The sequence below is a fragment of the Coffea eugenioides genome, chromosome 10, assembly GCF_003713205.1.
Source record: "Coffea eugenioides isolate CCC68of chromosome 10, Ceug_1.0, whole genome shotgun sequence".
Classification (NCBI taxonomy): domain Eukaryota; kingdom Viridiplantae; phylum Streptophyta; class Magnoliopsida; order Gentianales; family Rubiaceae; genus Coffea; species Coffea eugenioides.
The window spans coordinates 12701718-12727534 of NC_040044.1; the positions used below are offsets into that span (position 1 = coordinate 12701718).

The 25817-nt window shown below is 32.8% G+C and overlaps 1 protein-coding gene and 1 non-coding gene across 3 annotated transcripts; one reads left to right on the top strand and one right to left on the bottom strand.

Moving 5' to 3' along the window:
* The first annotated feature begins 3223 nt into the window (after positions 1–3223).
* On the top strand, positions 3224–3330 carry LOC113750917. The gene has a single exon (XR_003464687.1). It is a non-coding gene; the product is annotated as a small nucleolar RNA R71 (small nucleolar RNA).
* A 5156-nt stretch (positions 3331–8486) lies between these two features.
* LOC113750141 lies at positions 8487–9067 on the bottom strand. 2 transcript variants are annotated; one of them, XM_027294081.1, is made up of 2 exons: positions 9032–9067; positions 8487–8842 (listed from the first exon to the last, which is right to left on the bottom strand). In XM_027294081.1, the coding sequence occupies exons 1-2, from the start codon at positions 9051–9053 to the stop codon at positions 8655–8657; spliced, it is 210 nt and encodes a 69-aa protein (XP_027149882.1). In that variant the 5' UTR covers positions 9054–9067; the 3' UTR covers positions 8487–8654. The 2 variants fall into 2 exon arrangements, with proteins under 2 accessions (XP_027149882.1, XP_027149881.1); XM_027294080.1 differs by having other exon boundaries at positions 9008–9067.
* Positions 9068–25817: the final 16750 nt, after the last annotated feature.

Consider the following 25817-nt stretch of genomic DNA (forward strand, 5'->3'; position numbering starts at 1 on the left):
TGACCTCATTCTTTGTCAACAAGTACTGCAAATATGCATGATCAGAGGAAATAATTACTTTCGCTCTTAGTAAGACAGACCTAAACTTTTCTAAAGTAAAAATAACAGCGAGAAACTCTTTTTTCGTGGTCGAATAGTTGAGTTGAACTCCATTCAAGACTCTTGAAGCGTAATAGATTGCATGAGCAACCTTCCCCACTCTTTGACCCAGCACTGCTCCTATGGCATAGTCACTAGCATCACACATGATGTCAAACGGGAGACTCCAATTTGGTGGTTGGATTATAGGTGATGAAGTCAGGAGTTCCTTCAACTTATCGTACACCTTCTTATATTCCTCGTTGAACTCAAATCCCACGTCCTTTTGCAGAAGTTTAAATAAGGGTGTCCCATTTTTCGAAAAATTCTGGATAAATCTTTGATAGAAACCTGCATGTCCAAAGAATGAATGTACTTTCAGCATAGTAGCAGGGTAAAGTAAAGCAGACACAACATCTATCTTAGCTTTATCAACTTCAATGCTCTTACATGATACGACATGACCTAGAACTATCTCATACTCAACCATAAAATAGCATTTTTTTTCAATTAAGCACTAGATTAGTTTCACTACACCTTTTTAAAATCAATGTCAGGTTATCTAAGCAGTCATCAAAATTATCATTATAGACACTGAAGTCATCCATGAATATTTCAATTATTTTTTCCACATATATCGAAAAGATACTCAGCATACATTTCTGTAAGGTAGTGGGGGCATTACACAATCCAAAAGGCATCCTTCTATATGCGAAGGTACCGAAGGAGCGTGTGAAAGTCGTCTTCTCCTGGTCCTTAGGCGCTATGGCAATTTGAAAGTAACATGAAAAATCATCTAAGAAACAGTAGTAAATTCGAAATGCCAATCTTTCAATCATTTGATCAATGAAGAAAAGGGGACTTCCACATTTTTTTGTTATAGCATTTAATTTATTGTAATCAATACACTGGTGCTATCCAGTGGGGTTTTGGACGAGCACTAACTCCGCATCATTGTTGGTTTCTACAGTCACACTAGTCTTTTTGGGTATCACTTAAACTAGACTCACCCATGGGCTATCAGAGATGGCAAAAATGATCCTCACGTCTAAGAGTTTGAGTATCTCTTTTTTCACCACTTTCATCATCTGGGGATTCAATCTCCTTTGTGGTTGCCTTACTGGTTTCACATCCTCCTCAAGTCTGATCCGATGCATGCACAAGGATGGATTTATTCCTTTATTGTCGACTATAGTCCATCCAAAAGCCTTCTTGTGATCTCTTAAAACTCGAATCAGTTTATCGTTTTTCTTAGGGAATAGCTTTGTCGAGTTGATTACAAGAAGTGTATCTTTCTCACCCAAATATGCATATTTCAAATTATTGGGTAGAGATTTTAACTCCACAATGGATGCTTGTACAATGGAAAGTAACAACTTTTGGTGAGTTTCAGGTACAAAAATAGGAGCAAGTCCATACCTGAATGAGGTAGACACCAGTGACTGCTATGTTTCAACCATATATTTCAGGTTTATACCCCAATCCACATGGCAAGTCGATTCCAACTCGAGATGCTTAATTAGGGTTACTTCCAACTCATCCTTATCATCCAATTCAAACACTTCCTACACTAAAGGATCCATCATACTTACAGCAAATACAGAGTTAGTCTCATAAGGGTATTTCATGGAGTCAAAAATATTAAAGTGAACTACCTCCCTATCAAATTCCATTGTCAGGGTACCTTCGTTAACATCAATTCTAGTACGGGTTGTACTTAAGAAAGGTCTCCCTAACAAAATAGGTGTGGGATTAGGGGAGCGTTCATCACCCATATAAAAAATATAGAAATCTGCAGGAAGTACTAATTCATTAACCAGCACTAAAACATCTTCTATCAATGCATTAGGATATGCATTCGAGCGACAGCTAGTTGAATGACGATGTCTGTCTCTTTTAATGGGCCATGATTTAATGAAGCATATATGGTTTTTGGCATCACATTTATAAAAACTTCTAAGTCTAACATAGCACTCGTGACTTTAGTACTTATTTTGCATGGAATGGGTAACATACCTAGACCCCCACATTTTGGTGGGAGCTTTCTTTGTAATACCGTGGGCACATTCTCCCCCACAGCTATCCTTTCACCTCCCTTCAGTTTTTTCCTATTTACGTATAGATCTTTCAAAAATTTAGCGTATCTAAGCACTTGCTTCATTGTGTCTAATAGTGGAATGTTTATTTCCACCCTCCAGAACATCTCTAAGATCTCCCTCTCTTTCTCCTGTTTCTTTGGTTTCGCCAACCTGCCAGGAAAAGGTGGCAGATTAGTCACAATTTTAACAAGGGAATCATAGGTTATCTGAGAAATTGCATTGCTCCCTCCTTCATCTACCAACTCTTTCTCAATTTGATCCTAACACTTATCCTTAGGAATTGTAGGCCCTTTAATTTTCTTCCCACTTCTGAGGGTCATAACACTTACGTTCTTTGGGTTAATTTCGGGTTGAGATAGAAGTTTTCCTTTTTCTTGAGACTCCAAGCGATATAGTGTAGAGGCCATCTGGCTCAACTAATTTTAAATATTTTTTATGCTTGTGTCCGTCCTTTGTTGATATTAAATGGCATTCTACTGGAGTTGCATGTTAAATACCAGCGTCTTAACCATATTCTCAAGAGACATGTTAGCATTTGATGAATGAGGCTAAGGTTTCGAGGGGTATTGCAGCTGAAAATCTTGTTGCCTCTATAACTGAAATTCGGATGGTCTCTCCAACCCGAATTATTCGTGTTGAAATAAGGATCATACTACCTACGAGGTACGGACACGTTGCCACTCATGCTCACTTGTTCTAACCCTTCATCATGTAGTACTGGACACCCATCTGTGAGATGACTCGTGTCCTTGCATATATTGCATGCTTTAATTTGCTACAAATTTTCTACAGCTATTTACAGAACCATGGATGTCAATTTGGACAGTTTCTCTTGAAGTGTTGTAATATTCATTTCATTCACACATCTAGTTGGCACATCCTCTCTTGTACTGAACTGCTGAGAATTTTCAGACATTCCTTTGATCAACTCCTAAGCTTCTCGAGGAATTTTATTCACCAGAGCACCTCCGTTTGCAGCGTCAATGGTACTTCTGTCCCTGTAAAAAAGACCCTCATAAAAATACTGAACGAGAAGTTGTTCGCTTATTTGATGTTGAGGACAGCTAATGCACAACTTCTTGAACCTCTCCCAACATTCATAAAGAGATTCTCCGGAGCTTTGCTTGATACCACAAATTTCGTTTCGAAAACTCGCAACTCTAGAAGTAGGGAAGTATTTCTCAAGAAACTTCTTCTTCATGTATGTCCATATTGTAATACTCCCCGCAGGTAGGTAGTATAACCAATCCTTAGCTGCCCCTTTTAGTGAGAAAGGAAAAGCTAGCATTTTAATCTGTTCCTTGGTCATACCAGGTGGTTTTATACTCGAACATATGATGTTGAACTCCTGAAGATGTTTGTGAGGCTCTTCACCTGACAAATCATAAAAATTAGGAAGAAGGTGAATTAACCTAATTTCAACTTGAATGTAACATTTTTAGCAAAATCAGGAAAGGTTATGCATAAAGGTTGCTGATTAATATCAGAAGCAGCCAACTCCCTCAAGGTTCTCCCGTTATTTGCCATGATGATTTCTTCCAGCTCAGAATCACTCGAGTAGTTACTCGAAAAATCTCCCAACTCAGTTGCCAAATTGAGTCCTAGGGATGCAGTAGACGTCTGTCTCTCCTTGCGTTTCTTGGTCTCTTTCCTCAAGCTATGTGCTCTTTTCTCGATTTCGAGATCATAAAGAAATTCCCCAGTACGAGAAGAGTGAGGCATAAACGAGCAAAAATACCAACAAACAAAATAAAATAAAATAAACTTAGAAAGAAACAAATAAACCAACGCCAGTCCCCGGCAACGATGCCAAAAATTAATAGGTGTCGAGACTGTGCAATAATAAAAATCTACTCAACAAAAATATTAATTTTATATATAGCGGTAAGTAAGTTCGAATCCATAGTGATTGGGGATAATTTGTTTCTTCTAGAGTGCAAAGAAAGGGAGAATTTATAAAATCAGGGATAATTAAACAACTCAAACAAAAATAAATAAACAACCAGTTAATAAAACAATTCACGAAAGTAAGCAGGAATTAAATCGATGGTAGACAAACTTTAGCCAAAGATACAACCTCTCGGATACAGTCCATTCATCCAATCATTGATACAAGGTTAGTTCGCTCAATTCATTAAGATGTCAGTTATAGTCGTCAACAAGCTCTAACGACCAACTTTTTCTTAGTTTATTAATAACCAAGATACGACCATTGATTACCTCTAACCAGGAAATAACCCTAGGTACGATCGTAAGATTTAATTTCTCAATTGCATAAAGAATTAGAAAAGTCTAACCCTAATCAATAACATGCTAAAAGAGTTATTTGAATTAGATTGCACGTTCCCCTAACGTGTGTAAATGCTAGTTACCACTAATATTAATAGACTAAACAATTACAAATTTTGTTGATTAATTTGGCAATAGATTATTAGGTCACTTTGAATATCGAGCCCTTGACATTCAGTTAATGGAATAATCTTGAGAAATTAAAATAGAGAATGCACAAATATCAATAAATTGAAGGAACGAGTTGAGATTAGTTCGATCTCACAGATGTTCGGAACTGGGTCGTTGAGTTGATCTTTGACTAGATTAGAAACTTAACCACGTCTCATAGAGAAATTTCCATGCGAATAAGTTGAATTCATTGACATCAATCTTTTCCCCTGAAATGATGTGATATTTGTTTGAATGAAAAAGTAAGGGAACGAAGAAGACAGCTTGCCTCTGTCTTGCAGCTAACCAGCCTCCTCCCTATGAAAACCTACGTGACTAGTCTATATACTAGTCAGTTTCCTAACCGAATAAGAAATAAAAATAAGGCAACCACCGATATTGCCTTCTTCTTGTTCCTATTTCCTAATACTAGTAAACTACTAGTCAACAAAAGGGAAAGAATTGGTTCAGTATAACTTGGAATTGGATTTGTCATTTTTGTTTTAGAAGCATCCCACATGCACACAATCCCGAGAATCTGGACTTGACAGCATGACTTCAAAAAAATCGTCCTTTTTAGCATTTATCCACTCCACCTCCTATAATTAGGTCCAAATACCAAATATAAGTAGAATCTGACAATTAAAACAATATTTGACAAGGATAAAGGGGAAATTAACCATAAATTTAATAACAAATTACACCCTATCAGAAATTATATTTGACAAATTTTCTCTAGCTAAAGAATATTTTCCTATGTAGACCAAGAAAGTTGAGTTCCTTATCAACCGGAGAAAAATTGTAAGATTTGTTTTGACAATGTTAGATAGTGAAATTATGAGATTTGAGATCTTTCTAGGATCGCATGTGATTTCTTATATTCATAGGTGGGTGTAAAGGTTCCATCGCAAGCATCAATCCTACAAAATTTATGGTTATGTCTTCTTGTGGTTCATGCATCAAACTCGAAGAGTTTGATATGGAACGAAAAATCCCAGGTTTAGGAACTGTCATCCGTATCCATTAATCTGTCTAAGAACTCATTTAGGATTCTAAATTAGCATCTTTTCCTAGCAGACAGATGTAATTTTAGTAGTTTTCAAATTATTTTATTTCCTTTTCTAATTAGATGTTTTAGGAGTTTATTTTTTTCTTAATTAGTTTTCTAGTCTAATTATTTCCTATTCCTTATGTAATTCTAGTAGTGCTTATGTGTCTATAAATAAGTTTATGGATTAATCTTTCCTACACTGACAGTATATACACTATCAGCTTTGGATGAATAACAATTATGCAAAATTTGAGTTTGAAATTCAACTTTTGCACACATGTCATGAATCCAAAGATGATAGTGTATACACCGTCAGTGTAGGAAAGATTTACTCTAAGTTTATTAGGACTATTATAATTATCCAATCTCTTTGACAAATAAATTAAATTAACTCTTTGAGTTGTTGGTTTTGCCATATCCCTAGGGATGCACCCTATGGTTTAGATTCTTGTTGAATCTTTTTTTTTTTTTCTAGAGTTGATCGTGTATCATCCCTGATTTCTTTCACATGGAGGGTGTTTGTGTAACCCCTTCATCATATCACGCTTCCATACCACGTCAGAAAATTAGCCTTCTTCAATATGACTACCTTTAGGAATTTCTGCACAAGTTCTTGCTAAATTAATTCCAAATGTATACACATTTGTTTGAAAAAAAAGCCACCAAGAAAAATATACTTATTAGATTATTAGGTTTGTTTTAGAAACCTCTCCTAAGGTTTCTCACAATTCACCTAGAACTCTCCTATTTTTAGAAATCTCACCTGTCAATCTCCTTCCTGCCAACGATTTTCAGTTTCAATACGAAAGTTTTTAATAAAAATTTCAATTTTTGCTCAATATGAAATCAAATAGATCATGTACAAAGAAATTGGCCTATGTATAAAACAGAACATTTATAATCAAGCATGGCAGATCACATGCCTCGAGAAATATGCATAATCATGAGACTATTTTTACCATTTACTCCACAGTTCTGGATTAGTATAAAAGTAGGTTTTCATAACTGGTCATCATCTTCCCAACACTAGTTAAAAATAGTACAAATCAACATGATCAGGACTAGAATTACATAAGGAATAGGAAAAAATTTGATAGGGAGGAACATCTCGAGAGAGTCCACTAAAGAACCCAATATGTAAGTTAAGAACCCAACTCTGACCCAAAAACTTAAACCATTAGGTTTTGAACCCTTACTTACATATTAACCACTCTTTCTCTATCTCTCGGACCAATGTGGGATATAATCCTTTACTCATGAATCTAACAAATCTCCCCCTTCATGAGTAACCCCTCACATTAAATCTAAATTTACAAATTTTTTTTCGAACCCTCTTTAATATTCAACGTAAACTCACCTTATCACCTAAGGCCACCTCTTCTCCCTAACATGGACCCATTCTTTTTCAACATCCAAACTAGATTTTTGGACCTCTGCCAACCCTTGGCTCCATCTCACACCACCCGGACCCCCTGCCAAACATCTGGCGCACCTGGTCCAACACTAGCCAAACTCCTTAGCACTTCGATTCACCACCAAGAAAAAAATTTTCACTAGTCCAACTTTGAGAAAAATCCACTTGCCCATGAGTAGTCCAGTCGCGCAACCTGAAGTTCTGATACCAATTTGATAGAGAGGAACATTTTGAGAGAGTCCACCAAAGAATCCAATATATAAGTTAGGAACCCAACTATGATCCAAAAACTTAAACCATTAGATCTCGAGTCCTTACTTACATATTAACCGCTCTTTCTCTATCTTTCGGACCAATATGGGACATAATCCTTTACTCATAAATCTAACAAATTAGACTACGAAACTACTTAAGGGTTCGTTTGGAAGTGGAGGATTTGGATAGAAAAGCAAGGGAAAGAAGAGAAAGTTTACTTTTACTTCATTTGTTAGTTTTAAGTAGGCAAGAAAAGAAAGGAAATGGAATGATGAATAGTTATCAAAATGCTTCCTCCCAAATCGGAAGGAAATGGGAAGAAAGTTTGGAGAAAGCTTGATAATTTTTTTAAAATACCTATTTTGTCCTTAAAAAGGTTTTGAACAAATATTTAATGACTTCTATGTCCAAAATCATTCCACTAATTCTCAAAACTCCCAAACAATATAACAATCTCTTCTCTTCTCTTCTCTCATAACTTAAGCTTTCCCTTCTTTTCTTTTCTATCCTAAACTCCCAAACTAAGCCTAAGACAAAATTCCGTAACATTTTCTTCCTCAATTTTTTTTATCTTATTTTTTCCTCATTTTCTGCTAATGCTAATCTGAAGACAAAATCAAGTAAAACTTCCTTTAACCGAGAAACGTTTTTCAGCATTCATTTAAAAATACATATCCAATACGAAAGGAGATTTCTATTTCTCTTCGAAAATTGGTCAAAGTGGTGAGGTGGAAGTGAGAGAATGTGAACTGCATCTGCTGGGGTTGATTTTCGTAGTAATCAATGTCCAAGGCAAAAGATTAGAACATTGCGCCTATGTAGCCATGCATATGAGCTCATTCAATGACAGGTATATTCTAACGGCCCATGGTATCACTCTGGATAAATTGAATATATGACATAAAATTGGTGGATCAAGTAAAATGAATGAATTGTCAAGTTCTTGAAACTTTTTGCACTCATCTCTCTCCTGTGTACGTATTTCTTGGAGAATTATAATTTTCGAGTTGTAATCAATTATTCCAGTTGATGTACCACTGATTTGGTTATGTATGGCATATTGCTTCTTCTAACAAAATTTACTTCACATTCACCACCGGCAATTCTCTATCTGCATATTTCATTCTTCCATTTACTGAATAGAAATCTGTAATTGAATATGATTCACTATCTCATGAACAACTGATATACTACATAGATATCTTCCACGTTCATGGAAACTGGAATGCAATCTTAAAGGACAATTATTACCCATTATTTAGTACTGGTATAGTATATTATATCGGTCTAGTTTACAAACTCCAACCATGGAATTAATTTAGCTGCAATATTGTGAAGTTCCATCAGCAAGATGAAGAGTGCAGCCCTTTGGGGCCAAACAACAATTGCACCTTGGGGGCAGCTTTGTTTCCGAGTTACCGCAGGTCATGTACTCCACATCTAAGCAATATTGTGGGCAAGCCTCGACAACCTTGACTTCCACATTGGAACCTAGAAGAATCATTCCTGTTTTCCATAGACAAATCAATTATTCATGAATATCATCCTTGTAAAAGATGAAAAAAGGTGGAACTTGTTTAGATGGGATGAATACATTTAATTCTTTTTATTTTTTAACATTGCCCTCACAGTTTAATTAACTCGTCTATAAAAGAATATAATTGCACATACCGCACAAAAGAATAGACATTACACCATTAATCCTGCTGATTGCCATGATTCCTTGTCTTCCAAAACCTTGCTTTAATTTGAAATTGCTTGGGCTTATGCCTAGGCATTTATAGGGACTGAAGAAGAATAAAAAGTGAGAGTCGTGACTGAATAGCTATTAGGTGCAATTTTTTTCAAATGCCACATTTATTGACTAGACTAATTTTTTCTTCTTTGGCAACTGCACTCAATTTGTCGAAGTCATTGGATTGCATCCAATTTAAGATCTGACTGTTGATCATCATTTAGACCGTTAGGTGCCTGAGTTAAAGACTTGGGTGGCGGTCGTACGCAGCAGTCAGTGGGGACCTTGTTGCCGACTAATTTTGATGCATGCCTACTAGAAGTGTCAAAATGAGAGGGTTGGGTGAATTTGGATGAATCATAGTTGGATAATAAATATAATTGGATCAATTTATTTATTTGTATTATCACGTTCATTTAGTTTTGCATTAATTTGTACTATCACATTCATTCGGTTTTTGCTTTCATTTGTACTATCACAGTTCTAAACATTTTTCGGTTTTGCATTCGTTCGTACTATCACTAATTTTGATGAATTTATAAAAAATTATGAAATAAGTACAATAACCAAAAATCTACAAGACAATTTCACTTACCAGTCCAGACAGTAAATTATGTCTTAAAATGGGGACATCACATTCGAAGTCCACCACAAGACTAAGTGCAATAAATGCTAATCTATTAGCTTATCCATGCAGAAATATTTGACTTCCTGTATCTTGTTAGTATCGAAATGAATAGAGTAAAACAAGTCGAGATTCTAATGATGGAAAAACTTGCAATGTATTCAATGTATTCTTCAGGACTAGAAATTTCGTTCACAAGAGAGACCAAATTTATCATGAGGATATATCATAAGGTAGGATTGCTATTTAAGCATTTTGATCCTGTTTGGATTGCTATTTTTTGAAATTTTTTTAAAAAAAATGTACTATAACGATTTGATATATGTGAAGAAAAAAGTGACTGAAAAATGTGTTCACGAAAACGTTTTTTTGTGGAAAATGGCTTTCCAAACTTAGTGTTTGTTTAAGTCCTTAAGATCTTAAAGTTGGATGTATCCTTTCAAATATTCTAAGGTCTAAGAAATTTTTTTTTTTTTTTTGAGAAAATAAGGGCTAAGATTAAGATTGAGTCAAGGTAACTTTTGTCAAATCATACATTAATGATGACCTCCAGGTAAAAAATCTTGACATGATAACTCTTGAATGCCTTGACAGGTTTGAATTCATCACTTTGAATTATTGTTGAACTCAAAAGTCTTATTTGGAGTTAAATGTGCTTTTCCTCAAGTCACAAGGGGATTTTCTTAATTTCTGTTTTATTCTCTTTACGTAGAAATTGAGGAATCTAACGGGACTATTGCTGAATTATTGTGCTTTTCACTCCTAGGTAGGCATATGAAGTTCTTCAGATACAGTGTTGAATTTGAAGGCAAAGCTATCATTCCACACACACAGAAAAAAAGTGGTAATTTAGCACTCTAATGGTTGGACATTTTCGTTCTAATTTTGTTCTAAACGATTCATTTCTTCATTGAGGAGAAGTTATTCTAGTGAAGAAGAAATTTCCTAAATCTGAACACTTCTGTTGACACATTCAAGTAGTAAGAGTTATTAGATTTGGGATTCCTTAGATCCATCTTATTAGATTTCACCTTGACATTTGGGTTTGAATCAGTTTATTAGTAGATTGGAAGAAAATAAGCAGTGCAATTGGAAGCATACACAAATGATTTTGGAGCTATATGTGTTTTACTTTTGATATTTTTAGAATTTCACAATGTAATATTCTATAGATTTTTTTAGATTTGTAGTATCTAGTATTTATTTTTCAGATATGTTTATATCTATCTATGATTGATATAATTTTTGCCATCAGTACAGATTTAATCAAATGATGATGTTTGTTTTTGTTTGTATCTTTCCATTAATTGCCTTCAAACTATCTGACCAAACAAATCCTTAGGAAGCTGCTTCCAGCTTCAAAAAATTATAAAATGCTCAAAAGTCAAATATGTAATTTCTCTTTTCATAACTGTTCATTAATTTTGTCATTCTGAAGTAAGCAATATTCTTGGTAAAGAAGAAAACAATCTTAAAAATGAGAAGGCAAAGCCGTGTTCTAAACTTCTTCCCTTCAATGATCTCATACAGATTTTGAATTCAAGATAAATACTTTGACCTGAGCAATATTTGATGTTTCATTTATATATTCACAGTTGGCAAGAGACAAAATGAACCTCGATTGTCAACAACTGTTTTAAGAGATTATGTGATGTGATAGGGATTGGAGCAATTACTAGTTCCGATGGATTTCAATTTATTAGAATCCTCCATATTAGAATTAAATAGAAGATTCTCTATTTATTTAGCAATTATGAATTCCTAAAACATTTTACATATTAAAATTGTTCATGATGTGTTTGACAGTATGATTGGTATTGAAAATTTTTTATCAAATGTAACAATGTTTTGATATTCAATTAAAATAATTTTAGAATTCGTTACAATATACACAAATGTTTCACATTTTAATTAATTTAATTTATCTCACATAGAATAAAAGGTTTCAGAATGAATTGATATATAAATTTGATGATCTAAGCACATAATAACAACAAACTAATGATATGCTGAGAATATTTTCTAGTTTTCTGATAGTATGGAAATAGATGTGTAAGCAACTACATAGAGGAAATCAAAATATAGATATAAATAAATAACCAACTCGTCCAGTATGTTGTCATTGCTTGATTTGGAAAAGCCATCTACGTTAAGGGCAAGGAAAAAAATAACCACATTTTCCTACCCAAAAGAAAAAAAAATCCTTTTTTTGAAGAACTTATTTTTCCAATAGTTTGGGTAATAGAGAAACCAGGATATTAAATCAAACAAAAGCCTATACTAATTTGAACTGGATCGTCTGCACTCATTGAATCTTATTTTGTGCTTTTAATTTTTATTTTGAATACTTTGCACCCTAATGTTATCAAGGTATCACAAACCTCCCCCACAACTTATATTGTTAATGAAAGTAAAATAAATTAGGTGTCTTTAAAACTCTCCTTTTCAATATTTCTCTCTTTTTCAATATTTTTTAGGATTGATGCTAATTTTTAATATGAACTGAATAGGGATGGTGTGCTAGCATATCATATTCGTATATTCAAATTTTAGCTACTCAATTGAAATACTAAAAACCCTTTACTTTACACAAAATTCCTGTTAAAATTTTGGAAGAACAAACACCACCCAAAAATGGGAATGGGATTTTGTTGAGTCAGCTTTCCACAAGTCAGATCTCCCCTTAGGTGCTGTGGGATTGTAGACAGACTAACTTGATGCTGCACACATGCTTCACCTTAAGAAAATAACGATTCTTTACCGGTACAAATTGACTCAATCGGCAAGAATAGACCACTTTTTCACAACAAATCGTGTGTTCGAATCCCGTTGCCGATATAAGAACTGTGTTAGTGAGTGATTTATAAAAACCTCTATAAACGATCTATGATTTCAGAAGTATACCTTGACCCGTGATAGTGATCGGAATAGAACCCACACAAATAGTTTCTTACCAAAAAAAAACCTTAAGAAATTGGGCATGGGCTGCTCATGCTTCAAATTGAAGTGGTGAAGTGGATGATTGCATATGGAAACACTACGGGTCTGTTTGGTTGGAAGTAAAATGTTTTCCTTGGGAAAATATTTTCCGTGGAAGTAATTTTCCATGAAAATCATTTCCCTTTCATTATTTTCAGGTGTTTGGTTAGCTTATTGAAAATATTTTCTTACTTCATTTTTCTGGTGTTTGTTTAACTTTTGAAATATTTTCACTTTTATCTCTATCTTTACTTTCTACACATTATAACTACATACTTCTTCCCATGCAAAATAAGAAAATTTATCTCATTGTTTAACTTTAAAAAATCTTGGAGAAATGTATATATGAATAAAAAATATCTCCTTAAGCAATAAACAAATTGCTGGCCATTTAGTGTCAAATATCAATCACATGCAATGCTTATTGTGACATATATCTTGCACTCTCACTGCTGAAAGTTTCTCTAGAAAAGAATGTCCCTATTATACATAATTAATTACTAGCATAGGATGAGCAGGATGAGGTTTTTTTTTTATTTTGAATATACTAGGGGGAGGGTTGGGTGGTACGGGGGAGGGAGTGTAAGGAAGAGGTCTTGGGTTCGAGTCCTCCTGTTTACACTAAAAAAAAAAAGAACATACTACAAGATGTTTTGAGTAAGTTTGGAACATACTACAGACGGGATGCATGCATTTCGGAAAACAACTTCAGTAAGTTTGGAAGGGAAGTTTTTCATAAGATGAGTGAAAATATTTTACATAGGAAAATGTTTTCAGTAACTTTTGTGCAACCAAACACGGGAAATTAGGAAAATATTTTCCTGGAAAACATTTTCACCCGAAACAAACGGACCCTACAAGGTTATGCTTTTTCTGAATTAGTACAGCAATATACAAAATAAGAAAAAAAATGCTAGAGGATAAAACTCTAGAGTTATTTCAGTCAAGTTCTTAATTCACATGGCCATGTACTTTGACATGCACACAAATATTTCCCAAATGAGTAACACACACTTTCAGGTACACATATCATCTCACACACCAAATCCCTCCGTCTCAAACACAATTACATACATTTTTTAGTCCACACCTTCAAACATAGCCCTCTATACATCTCTGACTGACAGACACACAGAACATAAAATTTTTCATCTCTCAAATACGCATTCTTTCACACATAAGCAAATACTCTCTCTCCAACATAGACTGAAAGACTTATTAATATTAGAGAGTAATATTTAAGATTCTAATTTAGTATAAAACAAAATAAAACATTTCTATAAATTTGTGCACTAATACACGTGGAATTAGATTATTTAAATTCAGTACTTGAGTTTAATTGACTGTCAAAGAAGTGGGATTTTAAGTTTGTAGCAAGTTAATATTAGCACTTAATTTTCAATCTCTAGATCTCTTTTTTCAAAATTTTGGTATAATCAAGCTCTGGCTCAGCTAAATTTCTATATGCTGCAGTGCTTCCCTTTTTTGAGGTGCTACTCCACAAAAGTTCAGTCTTACTCTTCAATTTAGGCTTTACTGAAACGTGTTACAACCAAAACATACAACTAGATAGTATTCTTCTCAAGGAAAGGAAAAAATAAAAGCCAAACAAATTGAGTATTCCTATTCGACGTCAATGCTCATCCTAAGTGCCTATTTCGTCATGTATCGAATAGGATCACATTCTTGTATAAATTATTCAACTTTCATTGAGTAACATATTTTCAAAAGTGGATGCACGCTTAAATATTTTTATATATGTAATAAAACAGTAGTAAACAGAACATGGATTTGACACAATTACATTGCTAAATGGCCCCATTTATTGGAAAATTCTAAGGGATCACAAGATTGCAGCCCATTTCTAGAAGTTCTTGAGTCCATTTATCATCAAAGGCTTATCAGCTTGCAGTGCAGATCACAGTCCCATCAGCCCGAAAAAGCTTGCAACCTGGTTGGGCCAAGCAACAGTTGCATACTGGGCCAAGTTTCTTGTAAGGTGCAGGTGGGCAAGTCATATAAGCTATTTCTGCGTAGCAGAAGAATGGGCATACTTTTGCACTTGCATGTTCCGGCTTCAATCCAAGTAGAATTGTTGCTGCTTCAATTCAAATCACAAGCAGTAATTTAAGTTGTTAATCCCCGTTATTGCAAGAGTTATTTTCCAAGTAGAAAGGCCAGTTAATATGAGCATCTGCTTTCTCGCATGGTGGAATTATGTATCTTACTGATTATACTTACATATGAACTTTTGTACTACTTTTTATATGCAACTTCCAGTTCAACTGTGAAATGCATCATGCATGCCATGCTTTTGTGTTGAATTATAGCAAACTTAGAGGAAAGATTTAATGTCAAATGAAATTATGTACTTCACTTTAGCAGATGAAGTAGAAATTGATTTTGCAAACCGACAAAGAAACCATATTATAGATAGCAAATAATTAATTGCGCCTTCATCTCAATCAACAAAATACATACCAAAGTATTAATCTCATGATATGATCATATGAATCAATAGTATATCACACACAAGATGATAGAACGTACCGCAAAGCAGGAGAGTGATTACTCCAACTTTTGTACCAGCCATGGCTTGGTGAATATGCAACAAAGGTGAGCAATGGTATTTATAGCACAGGGGGCCACAACCAACGCTACATAAACACATAAAAATAATCAAGTCCTCTTCCGCATTAGAATAAGGTTTTGGAGTAGCTATGAATTGGTCAATTTGGTGCCTACTCAAATTCAGCAAAACAACGTAGAACATGATAGGTAGCTGGAAGTGGGATTTCGTGCTACTTAAAAGGTTTTCATATTTAGTGGGACTTTCATATTTTAATCAACGGTCTGTCTAGCGAAGGCACTCATTAAGATGTATTTTATGTCTTATATTTTTAAAAATATAAGATTAATTAAAAAACATATAAATGCAAGAAAATTAATTAGGAAAAGTGTATAAATGCAAGAGAGAGTAGTAATTGTTATTGTGTATATACATGGTAAGTTAGATGAAATGTAGGTGTATTAACGAGTACCCTATGGGCACTATTAGAAAACCCTTCAATCAATAGTCAGCATTTAAAGTTAGTTCAAATTCATTTTTAATACTTCCTTTGTCCCACTTTGATCTTTTGAATTTTTTTTTGCATAGTTTAAGAAAAATTAGTTAACTTTATTGAAAAAATAAATCTAGCCTCCTGTCTTTCAAAAATACCTGAGAATGACATTTGCATTAATTACAACAACAATACTGATGAAAAGTCGCACCATTCAAGGCATGAATCGGGGCAATTATTGAATAAAGTAAATTATATTCACTAATAACAAAATATATCAAATAAGAATATTTTAAAGTAGTTAAAAGTTAATTATGTTCTTTAATTGAAAAGTGGACTATAATTGGGATGATTAAAAAAACGATACTATCAAAATAAGATGGGGAGAATATGAAGGTTCGGCGGTACAGTTGAAATTAGGTGCAGTTTATTGAATTTCTTCCAACATTAGATTGTACATTTTTATATATTTCATGTTCAGTTGGTGTATGTAAACAAATTCATTTGTATAACAAATTTAGATGAATTTATATCAAATTATGTAATAAGTACAATTGCGACAATCTCACTTACCTGTCCCGATTGTAAATTGTCTTGAAATGTGGACATCACATTCAAAGTCCACCACAAACTTCTTTTTCTTTTTTTTCTTTTTTTTTGTGAAGGAAGTCCACCGCAAGACTAAGTGCAATAAATGTTAATCTATGAGCTTATCCATGCAGAAATATTTGACTTCTTGTATCTTGTTAGTATCGAAATGAATACAGTAAAACCAGTGGACTAACATCGAGACGTGACAGCCGTTATAAGAAGTCAAGCTCTAGTGATGATTAAAATTGCAATGTATTCAAAATGTATTCTTTATGACTAGAAATTTCGTTCACATGAGAAACCAAATTTATCATGAGGATACATCATGTGGGTAGATTTATCTTCCAAGCACTACACTATTTAAGCACCTTGTTTAAGTCCTCAAGATCTTAAAGTTCTGTGGGTCTTTTAAAACATTCTGAGGCGCAAGGATTTTTTCCTTTTTTAATTGCCAAACTAAGGGCTAAGTTTGAGCCGAGGTAAATTTTGTCAAAGTCTGCGTTAATAATGACCTCCAGATAAAAAATCTTGTCATGTTAACTCTTGAATGCCTTGATAGAGTAGATTTTATTACAATAATCAACTTTAGTAGTTTGAAATTGCTGATCACTCTATAGGTTTGAATTCATCATTTTGAATTATTGTTGGACTCAAAAGTCTTATTTGGAGTTAAATGTACTTTCCCTCAAGTCACAAGGGGATTTTCTTAGTTTCTTTCTGATTCTCTTTACATAGAAATTGAGGCGGCTAACGGGCCCATTGCTGAATTATTGTGCTCTTCACTACTAGGTAGGCAAATGAAGTTTTTCAGAAACAGTTTTGAATTTGAAGGCAAAGCTTATGGCTCCACAAAAATAAAATAAAAAAGAGGTAATTTATTGCTCTAATAGTCAAACATTTTGTTCTAATTTTGTTTTAAATGATTCATTTCTTCATTGAGGACAAGTTATTCTAGTGAAGAAGAAATTTCCTAAATCTGAAGAGTTCTGTTGACACATTTAAGTAGTAAGAGTTACTAGATCTAGGATTTCTTAGATCTTGTCAGGTCTCATTTTAACATTTGAATTTGAATCAATTTATTAATAAATCTAGGAGAAAACAAGTATTGTGCTAAGAAGCATATATAGATGATTTTGGAGCTATACATGTTTTATCTTTCTTAGATCTTGTGGCTGTCGCGCCCCATTTTTTGAAAATAAAATAAATTTATAGGTTATTGAAAAAATTTGAGTTTATTTGAAAATGATGAGTGAAAAATGAGTTTTTTATTTTAGAGAATAAACAAAAAGAAAAATGGCCTAAAATGGGACTTAAAAAGTGCGACAATTTTGGCCCAAAATAATAGTCTAAAAATGGATTTTAGAAAAAAAAAAAAATAGGAGTCACCACTTGGTATTGAATTAAGATGTACCAAATCACCCAAAATATATTTTTTTAAATAATAAAAAAATGAATAAATCCCTGTTTAGACGACTTCAAGTTTTCGAAAAACAAGAGAAAAAAATTCGGAAGCCACGGTTGAAAAAAGAGAAGGCAAAGATTTGGTAGAATCAAACCTAAGGCACCCTTTCAACCTAACCAAAACTAGTTGCGAGATTTAGTCAAAAATTTTCTTAATTTAATCTATAAAACTTATCACATTTGGATGTTTTTACATGGATGCAAATGTAGACCTAATGGATATCGAGAGGGTCGAAATATCTCTTCAAAGTTTAATTGGTACAAATCACATTAATTGTGATACCCAAAAATGATTTTTAGAAGAGATCACAAATATGCAAAAATGAGACTCGAAGAAAAGAAGAACTATAATATATAGCTTTACATGACCTAAAGGAGAGAAATGCAATATAATGGATACGAAGGACTAAGATTCATGACTCAATTTTCTTTTTTATAGAGGGAATAAGAGCGTGCTAAGGTTAAAAAGTCACACTCGTTGATTTCCTATATTTGAAAGGTGACTCATATTACCTACGCAAGCAAATGAACTAACCTATTTCTAATTTTCGAAAATAAAATGCAATTCTAAATGTCATGTTTCATGCACATAGGGATAAGGGAGATAATATATAGAGGAAATATCATGCAAAATGAAAAAATATCCTAAAAATGAAAAACAAGTATGAAATGCGATGAATGTCATGCAAAGAATGTGAATCTAGCGCGAAAATAGCCTAAAGGGTCTAACATTGGATTAGTCCATTTCTACAAGTCTTCACCAGTATTGGACTAGTGAGAAATCGAGGAGAAAAGTCACAACTAACGTTGGACTAGTGTGGTGACGTCATGCATTTATTATAACTAAATAAATCATATAAAGTATAATTAAAGCAAGTAAACATATAATGCACATAGAACACATAACGCATAGGCATAATTTCTAGATGCAAAACCCTAGTGAAAGCGAATAAGCATGCAAGCACACAAGCAAATAAATACAAATAAAAGCCTAAATATTATATTCGAGACCCTAACTACAATTTAAGGGGGAATTTTTAAAATAATAACCTAATTATTACATTTATCTAACTAATTACATTTTTGACAAAATTAAAACCTATCTATTACTTAGCCTAGCTAAAAACATTTCTTGAGTACCTATCTATTATAATTTGGCATTTAAATGTCTCTCAAATAATCATAAAAAATAAATAAAACTTAAAATGAATGATTAAAAGAAAAAGCACTCAAAACATGCAATTACATATAAAAACACATTGGAGCACATAAAAGAATTTAAAATAATAAAAGAGGTTACCTCCCCTAAAGTCGTGGTTAAATGGGGTGAAATTTTTCCTATTTATGCTCTAAAATCAACAAAATGATCAAGGTACCAATTTAATTATACAAAAAAAATAAAATAACCATGAAAATCTACCAATTAAAGCATTTAAATGAAGTATAATTAACAATTAAAGAAGATAAACAACTTATATTTAAGAAATCAAAACTATGAGGGACTTAATTGCAAAATTAAAGAAAGGTTTTGAGGTCAAACTAGCATTATTACAAAGATTAGGGGTTAAAATCAAAGAAAATAAAGTTTAGGGACCAAAATGAAAATACATTAGAGGCCTAATTGAAATATATCCAAAGTTTTCAGGGCTAAAGTATAATTACTTAAGAATACAGGGACTGGACTGCAATTCTCGGATCTGATTTTTGAGGTAAAAAGCTGATGGCCATTTTTATTTCTTCTTGTGGGCTGAAAACCCTTGGCACAACAGAAAATCCAAGGAAAAAATAATGGGCCAGCCCGTCATCTTTGACCAAACAAACCCAACCAAAAAGGCTAGGTTTTGGCCTCTCAAGCCCATGTCGAAACCCAGAAAATTAACTAACATCTATTTACCAAAAGCCCAAAGAAATCATGAACCCAAATATAAAAACTAAACTTTCTTACAAAACCCAACAAGATAAAATTATTTAACCCTAATTATATCCTAAAACCCAGAATTAATCTACCAAAAAAATACTTAAAATATAAAAAGAGGATTAAAACTTAAAAGGGGCAAAATTAGTTCAATTTTTCCAGATTTTGGGCCATAATAAAGTTAGGCAAAAGTTAGGGGGTCAAAATAAAATTTTCAGAAATTATCATGCAAAGCTTTCGAAGTCATCTTCTGCAACTTTCTAGGAAGACCTCCTCCTCAACAAACATTGAAAGCTCTATGGTTAAGCCTTTTTCAGTGACTTTTGAAATAGTTTTCACATAAAAATGATTTTTACAACATCAAAAGCATGCTTAAAGCTTTAAACAAGATCCCAATCAGTATAAATATCAATCAAAATCAAATTTGTAGTCCAAGAACAAGGTTGCAAGTTTCATAACATGTCTGCATCAAACATCAAACCAAAACTCTCATGAGACCCTATTAAAACGTATAAACAAAAAAAAAATCAAGGGGTCCTTCCACACCCAAGGGTTGGAACATTAAGAAAAAGTTGAGATTTTTAATCTATTAAACAAGTTTTTGTTACATTTGCCCATTAAAGGAACACAGCATGGCGAGGAAATCTCAGAAAACCGCATTCCAACGAAACAAATAAAGGGGCCAAAGTTTAGGAACATCTACCTGGATATATCGGTCAAAAATGAATCAAAACGAACGGATTTTGAGGCTGCAAATTTGATTTCAAACTCCAAGAACTTTAGATACCAGGGTTGGTTTTCTCCCAACTTTGGCGTCGAATTTGGTAGCCTTAAAGTTGTTTTCTCACGAAATCTTCAACATGAAAGTTCTTCTCCTACATCTATAGGGTATTAGAAAAAGCGAATCAATGAAAAAAAAAGCTAAAACGAAGGAGAAAATGGCATCCAAATAGGGCTGCTCGAACAGCCCTGCTTTTTTTTGCAGAATTTTTTTTCCTCTCTCTCTTGTTTCTCTCTTTTGCTGTTTTTTTCTTTCTTCCGCCGCCTCTCCCTTTTCTATTCCCTCTTTCTGTCCTTGCTGAATGGCTGCATTTGGAGCCTTTTATAGGAACAAAAACCTTTCCCCCAACCCTAGAAATGATGGTGCAGATTTTGCTACATTTTCTGGCCTATTTTGGGCCATTAGATTAGCTTTAATCCAGATTATTCTTGGTGTTTTAGATCAATGCCGAGTGGTTTTGTACTGGAGTGATTGAATGGAGGAAAAAACGGAAGAAAAATGAGTGGAAATGGCCAAGAAATGTTGCTACAATATCTGTACCTTGGTATTGATTTTGATATTGAATTTTTTTGGTTTTTTTTCTTTTCCAGAATTTGATATTGATTTTTTTGGTTTTTTTTCTTTTTTCATCTTTTCTTTTTTTCTTTTCTATCTAATTTTCAAAAAAGAATTGAAAAGTGATTTTCTTAAGAAAATAAACAAAAGAAACTAAAATAAATAAAATTTAAACAAACTAAAAAAAAGAACAAAAATAGGAATAAAAATGGAGGAAAAGATAAAACGATAAAATTTTGGTGTCTATAGTGGCTATATAGCTGATTTGATTGTATATCTCCCATTTTTAGGAAAGTTATTTTTCTAGTAAAATGGCCAATTAATGTAAGTACAAATGCTTAATGAATAATAATGCAATTTACGTGTATGCTTATTTAGTACCTGTGTTTTTTTTCTTTGAAATATACCCACACAATTCTTATCACTAGTGAATGATAATCAATGGAATCAAATTAAGCACCCCAAGTAGGCTAGCCTATTCTCTCTCTTCCCACTTGTTCTCTCTCCTTTTCTCTACTCTCTCTGCTGTTTTTCCTCTATAGTAAGGAGATCTTGGAGCCACAAGGCCTTTGGCCTGGTGGTCACTACCAGTCTTGGTGGGATGGGAGGTCAAGGATTCAATCCGTGTCTCCTACCAATTGCTACTTCATGTGGCAGTCTTAATTGGTTTTTTTCGATGGAGTCTCTACTCGGATCAAGTCTCCCTCCCCTTCTCCCTAGATTAGGCTAGATTAGGTTATACGAATTCTACAGTTGCGACAAAAAAAAGAGTAAGGAGATCTTGGCTTTAGTTAAGGTCTCCCTTCCACTTCCTCTGTTTTTACTTTATGTTTAATAAAGTCTCTCTTAGAATATTTTAGTGAAAGTTTTCTCTCTCCTAGTATTTATTAGTGAGAGTTTTCTTCTCTCCTAAACTATTCTAATAAGAGTTTTTTGTTTAGTTTTTTTGTTATTTTTCCTCAGATCTAATATTTTTTCAAATCCATATGTGATCACTTGTCGAGAGTGTCAAAAATTAATTGCTGAATTTTCAAAACTTGAAGCAATGGGAGTCCAGGTCGAATCCATAAGGAATAGTCAAAACTTTCAATTTCCTTTGTGAAAATAATAAAAAGAGAATTAGGATCATTGTAACGATAACTAGAACTAAAACAATAATAATAAAAATAAAAGATACAAGTAATAAATAATGAGCCAAATCAAGGACATGAAAATCTTTACTCCAATTGATCATCAACTATTAAAGACTCAAATTTAATCAACTATTTGGCCTAAATTATCCTTGACGCCAGTAACTCATAGATTCTTTAAATTCAACAATTAGGATGACACACTCAAATTGTATTCTTGTTATTAGACAATTTAGGCATTCATGCAATCCCGATTACTCTAATAACAACATTAAGAACCAAGAATCAGCCAAAGATGACAATAACCTGTGATGCATGTAGTTATTTAACAACACCATGACTTCCCCTAAGGGTTCACTAAAGAAAACAACCAATTGCTAATCTTATTTGACATATAAAAATACCAACACAAGACAATTATGGATTAAAATTAGTATTTTGGCACAAAAAAAAATATATAAAATAATTAGTCACTTAATCCACCATGCATGCATCAACATAGAATAAAATTAAGAAATTCCAGATAATAAATTAAAAATTGAAAGATCAAACCCAATTTCACAATCGGTCTAATAAAGACTACAATCCTCAGTTTAAATAGAAAATTAGTTAGATATTGCCTTCAAGAGAGAAACAGAGATGTTAATAGTCAAACTCTGGTTCTACTTATTTTAATCTACTCGTAAGAATATAGAATATGAGAAAGTAACGCCCTTAAGCCGTTCTCCCTATTGGCTCTACTCTAGAGTCGACCAAAACCCTCTATTTATAGTGCTAGGAGGTAGAGTTTTTGAGTTATAATTGAGTAGGTGCATTAAAACTGAGAAAACGCGTGTCTATACAATGTTGAGTCTTAAGTTGGGTTGTAAGACGGACGCCCATCATTGCTTAAACTTCCTATTTGACTATAATCTGTCTCAAACTCGAATGGGCCTTGTGTTTGGCCTCATTATAGCACCCATTAGCTGCTGCCTTTGTGAACTTAGCATTTTCCTTCTTAATTGAGCTCCTTTTGCATCATTTTCACTTTAAGTGCTTTTTGAACCTTTTCAATCATAGAACATATCTTAAGCAACACTTCTAAAGATAAAATATGCGTAAAATCACAGTAATAGAAGAACATAAAAATATGACATTTAGGAATCATCAATATTTTAGATCTGAAATTTAATAGACTTTCTCGTCAGATTTCAGCATTAGTTTTGAACTTGAACAAATTGGATAGCAGATTTAAAGGAGTAGACTTGCACAAATTTTTATGGAGCAACTTGTGTAATTGGTCAAATTTGATAGTTTGTGACTCATAATGTAATCTCTCTTATTTTATAATTCTATTAAATATAATGATTTTTCAAATCAGATATATTTTTGATATGATCTATATATAACTTTCTTTGTTAAACAAATCGTATAGGATGATTTTCAACTAGTATATTAATAATATTGCTTTCTGTTTTATTAAAAGAAAAAGTGAATGATAATCTATTAGAAGTTTCAAGTTTCAAAGATGTTAAATGCCTGAAGGTTTTAATTATTCAATACAAAAGTAGTTATTTATGTATTTAATCATTTGTAAACAATTTAGTTGGGATAAATTTGAAATCTTTTAAAAACTATAGATTTTCAGGGGATAGTGGTAGCATGTGCCTCCATTGTAGATCCATTTGTCTTACTAAAAAGTCTGTGTTTTACACACATTAACACTTATCTTTAGGGGCTTGTCGAACAATATGCATTTCATATTCTATACTAGGGGAGGAGAGTTTGCACATCGCGCCAGAGTTTGGTACCTATGGTTTAAGAAAGTTTGTAGTTTTTATTTTGTATAATAGTATAGAAGTGTATGTTATAATAAGAAAAAGAGAGCTATTATAAGATTAAGTGTAACTGTTTATTAAACTGTATAAGAATAAAAGATTAGGTAAACGCAGAATTCATGAGTTTTCTTCACAGTGACTCTCGTATTTGCATGAAACTAAAGTAGTAGTATGTCAGATGTAGCTTTTTCTTGTAAATAGTATTAGTCTGTTGTAGTAGCGTCTTTCCTTGTGCTGTCTCTATTATCTTGTAGATAGGTTGAAAGGAGAAAAATTTTTGAATATACTATTAGAAGCTATTTCTAAGTGTAATAATTCCTCTTGAATATTTGTAATTTTTGTAATACTTACTGTGGTAGGATGCTTGCATGGGGGCAGGAGCAATGCTAGTTATTTGTTGATTCTCATGGTTGACAGCTATGTAATATAGTGAGAATATATTTATAGTGCATTTTTGTTAATTGGATAGGTATTAGTCAAATTATTGATCAACAATGATGACTTGTCTAATACGTGGATTTGCTATTGTAGACTGTGGTTGAATGGAGTAGCAATTGCAGGAACGTATGAACGTACGAATCTTTTGATAGTGTTATTTAAGAGGGATATTTACTTTGTTTGAAATATGGATTAAACTTCATAAATCCAACCTTCAACACTTAATGAATTTTGGGTCATACCTATTTCATAATTTCTGTTAAGGTGGGAGATGGGGAGATGAAATGAGTGGCCTGTCAATTTCTTGCAATTGTTGGATAGCAGATATGATATTGATGATCCATGAATATTCATTTTTTTCGGATGGAGCTTGTGGTCAAAATGGGTTGAACTTTTGCATTGGAAATGTAGTACTTTTTATAGGTGTCAAAAAATTTGTTGAAAATTTCCAAATCTATATCATAAATTAGTGCTTCAATTTTGTCCTTGTACAGTGAAAATATATTAGAAGAAAATTTGACCAAACAACTCATTGGTTAAACCTTTCTCAATTAACACATAACATTTATTACATATAATAAAAATAAATAAGTTTTCTATGGTATAATCACATATTCCTTAATAATATTAAATGAATTTAAAAAATTATGGATAAATCCATGAATAAAGAAAATGAAGAAAGAGTTAATTAAAAAATTAAAATATAATTTACTCTATTTTAGCTATAAAGCAAATTGATGTATGTTTTGTGATTTATCCTACTTGTTAGAAACATATGCATTTACAAATTATCACAAATTCAAATTAGTTACTTGTATAAATTAAGATCTCTTTTACATTGCATTAGAACCGTTGTTTTTTTCTTAAAACTAATATAAATCATTTGTTTGAAAACGAGAAACAAGGAATAAGCATATAAATATATAAGTTGACATGATACATGTCAACGATTGTGCTAATAGTGATCAAAGTAGGAATAAGAAAAGATAGAGTTTATTTCACATGGTTGAGATTTTTTAATATTACTTGACTATTAACGAAGAGCAATTTTTGATAGTGTTTTCCATCTTCTAGGTATTGTGGTTTTTGTTTTTCAATAATTTGAATAATAGTGCTCCAATTGCAAATAAGACATTGGATTTTTGACAACCCAAGTAAGTCTCTAGCTATTTTCTTCGTTTGAATAAAGCTAATAATAGTTATGTTAGGACTAAAGAAATAGTAAATGTAAAGTTTGGAGAAAAATTAATTAATTAGATATTTGCATTTGAAGTCTAGAAATCATGAAGCTAAAGTTAGAATAAATACTCACCTTAATTAGAATTAAAAGTCATACATAGAAATTATGCACTTGAATTTTATCATGTCAATGGTTGGGTATTAGAGTGAAAG

Coding starts and splice junctions, on each gene's coding strand:
- LOC113750141 (XM_027294080.1), bottom strand. CDS start 9,053: ATGGCAATCAGCAGGATTAATGGTGTAATGTCTATTCTTTTGTGCG. Junction 8,843..9,007: donor AATGTCTATTCTTTTGTGCG/GTATGTGCAATT, acceptor TATGGAAAACAG/GAATGATTCTTCTAGGTTCC.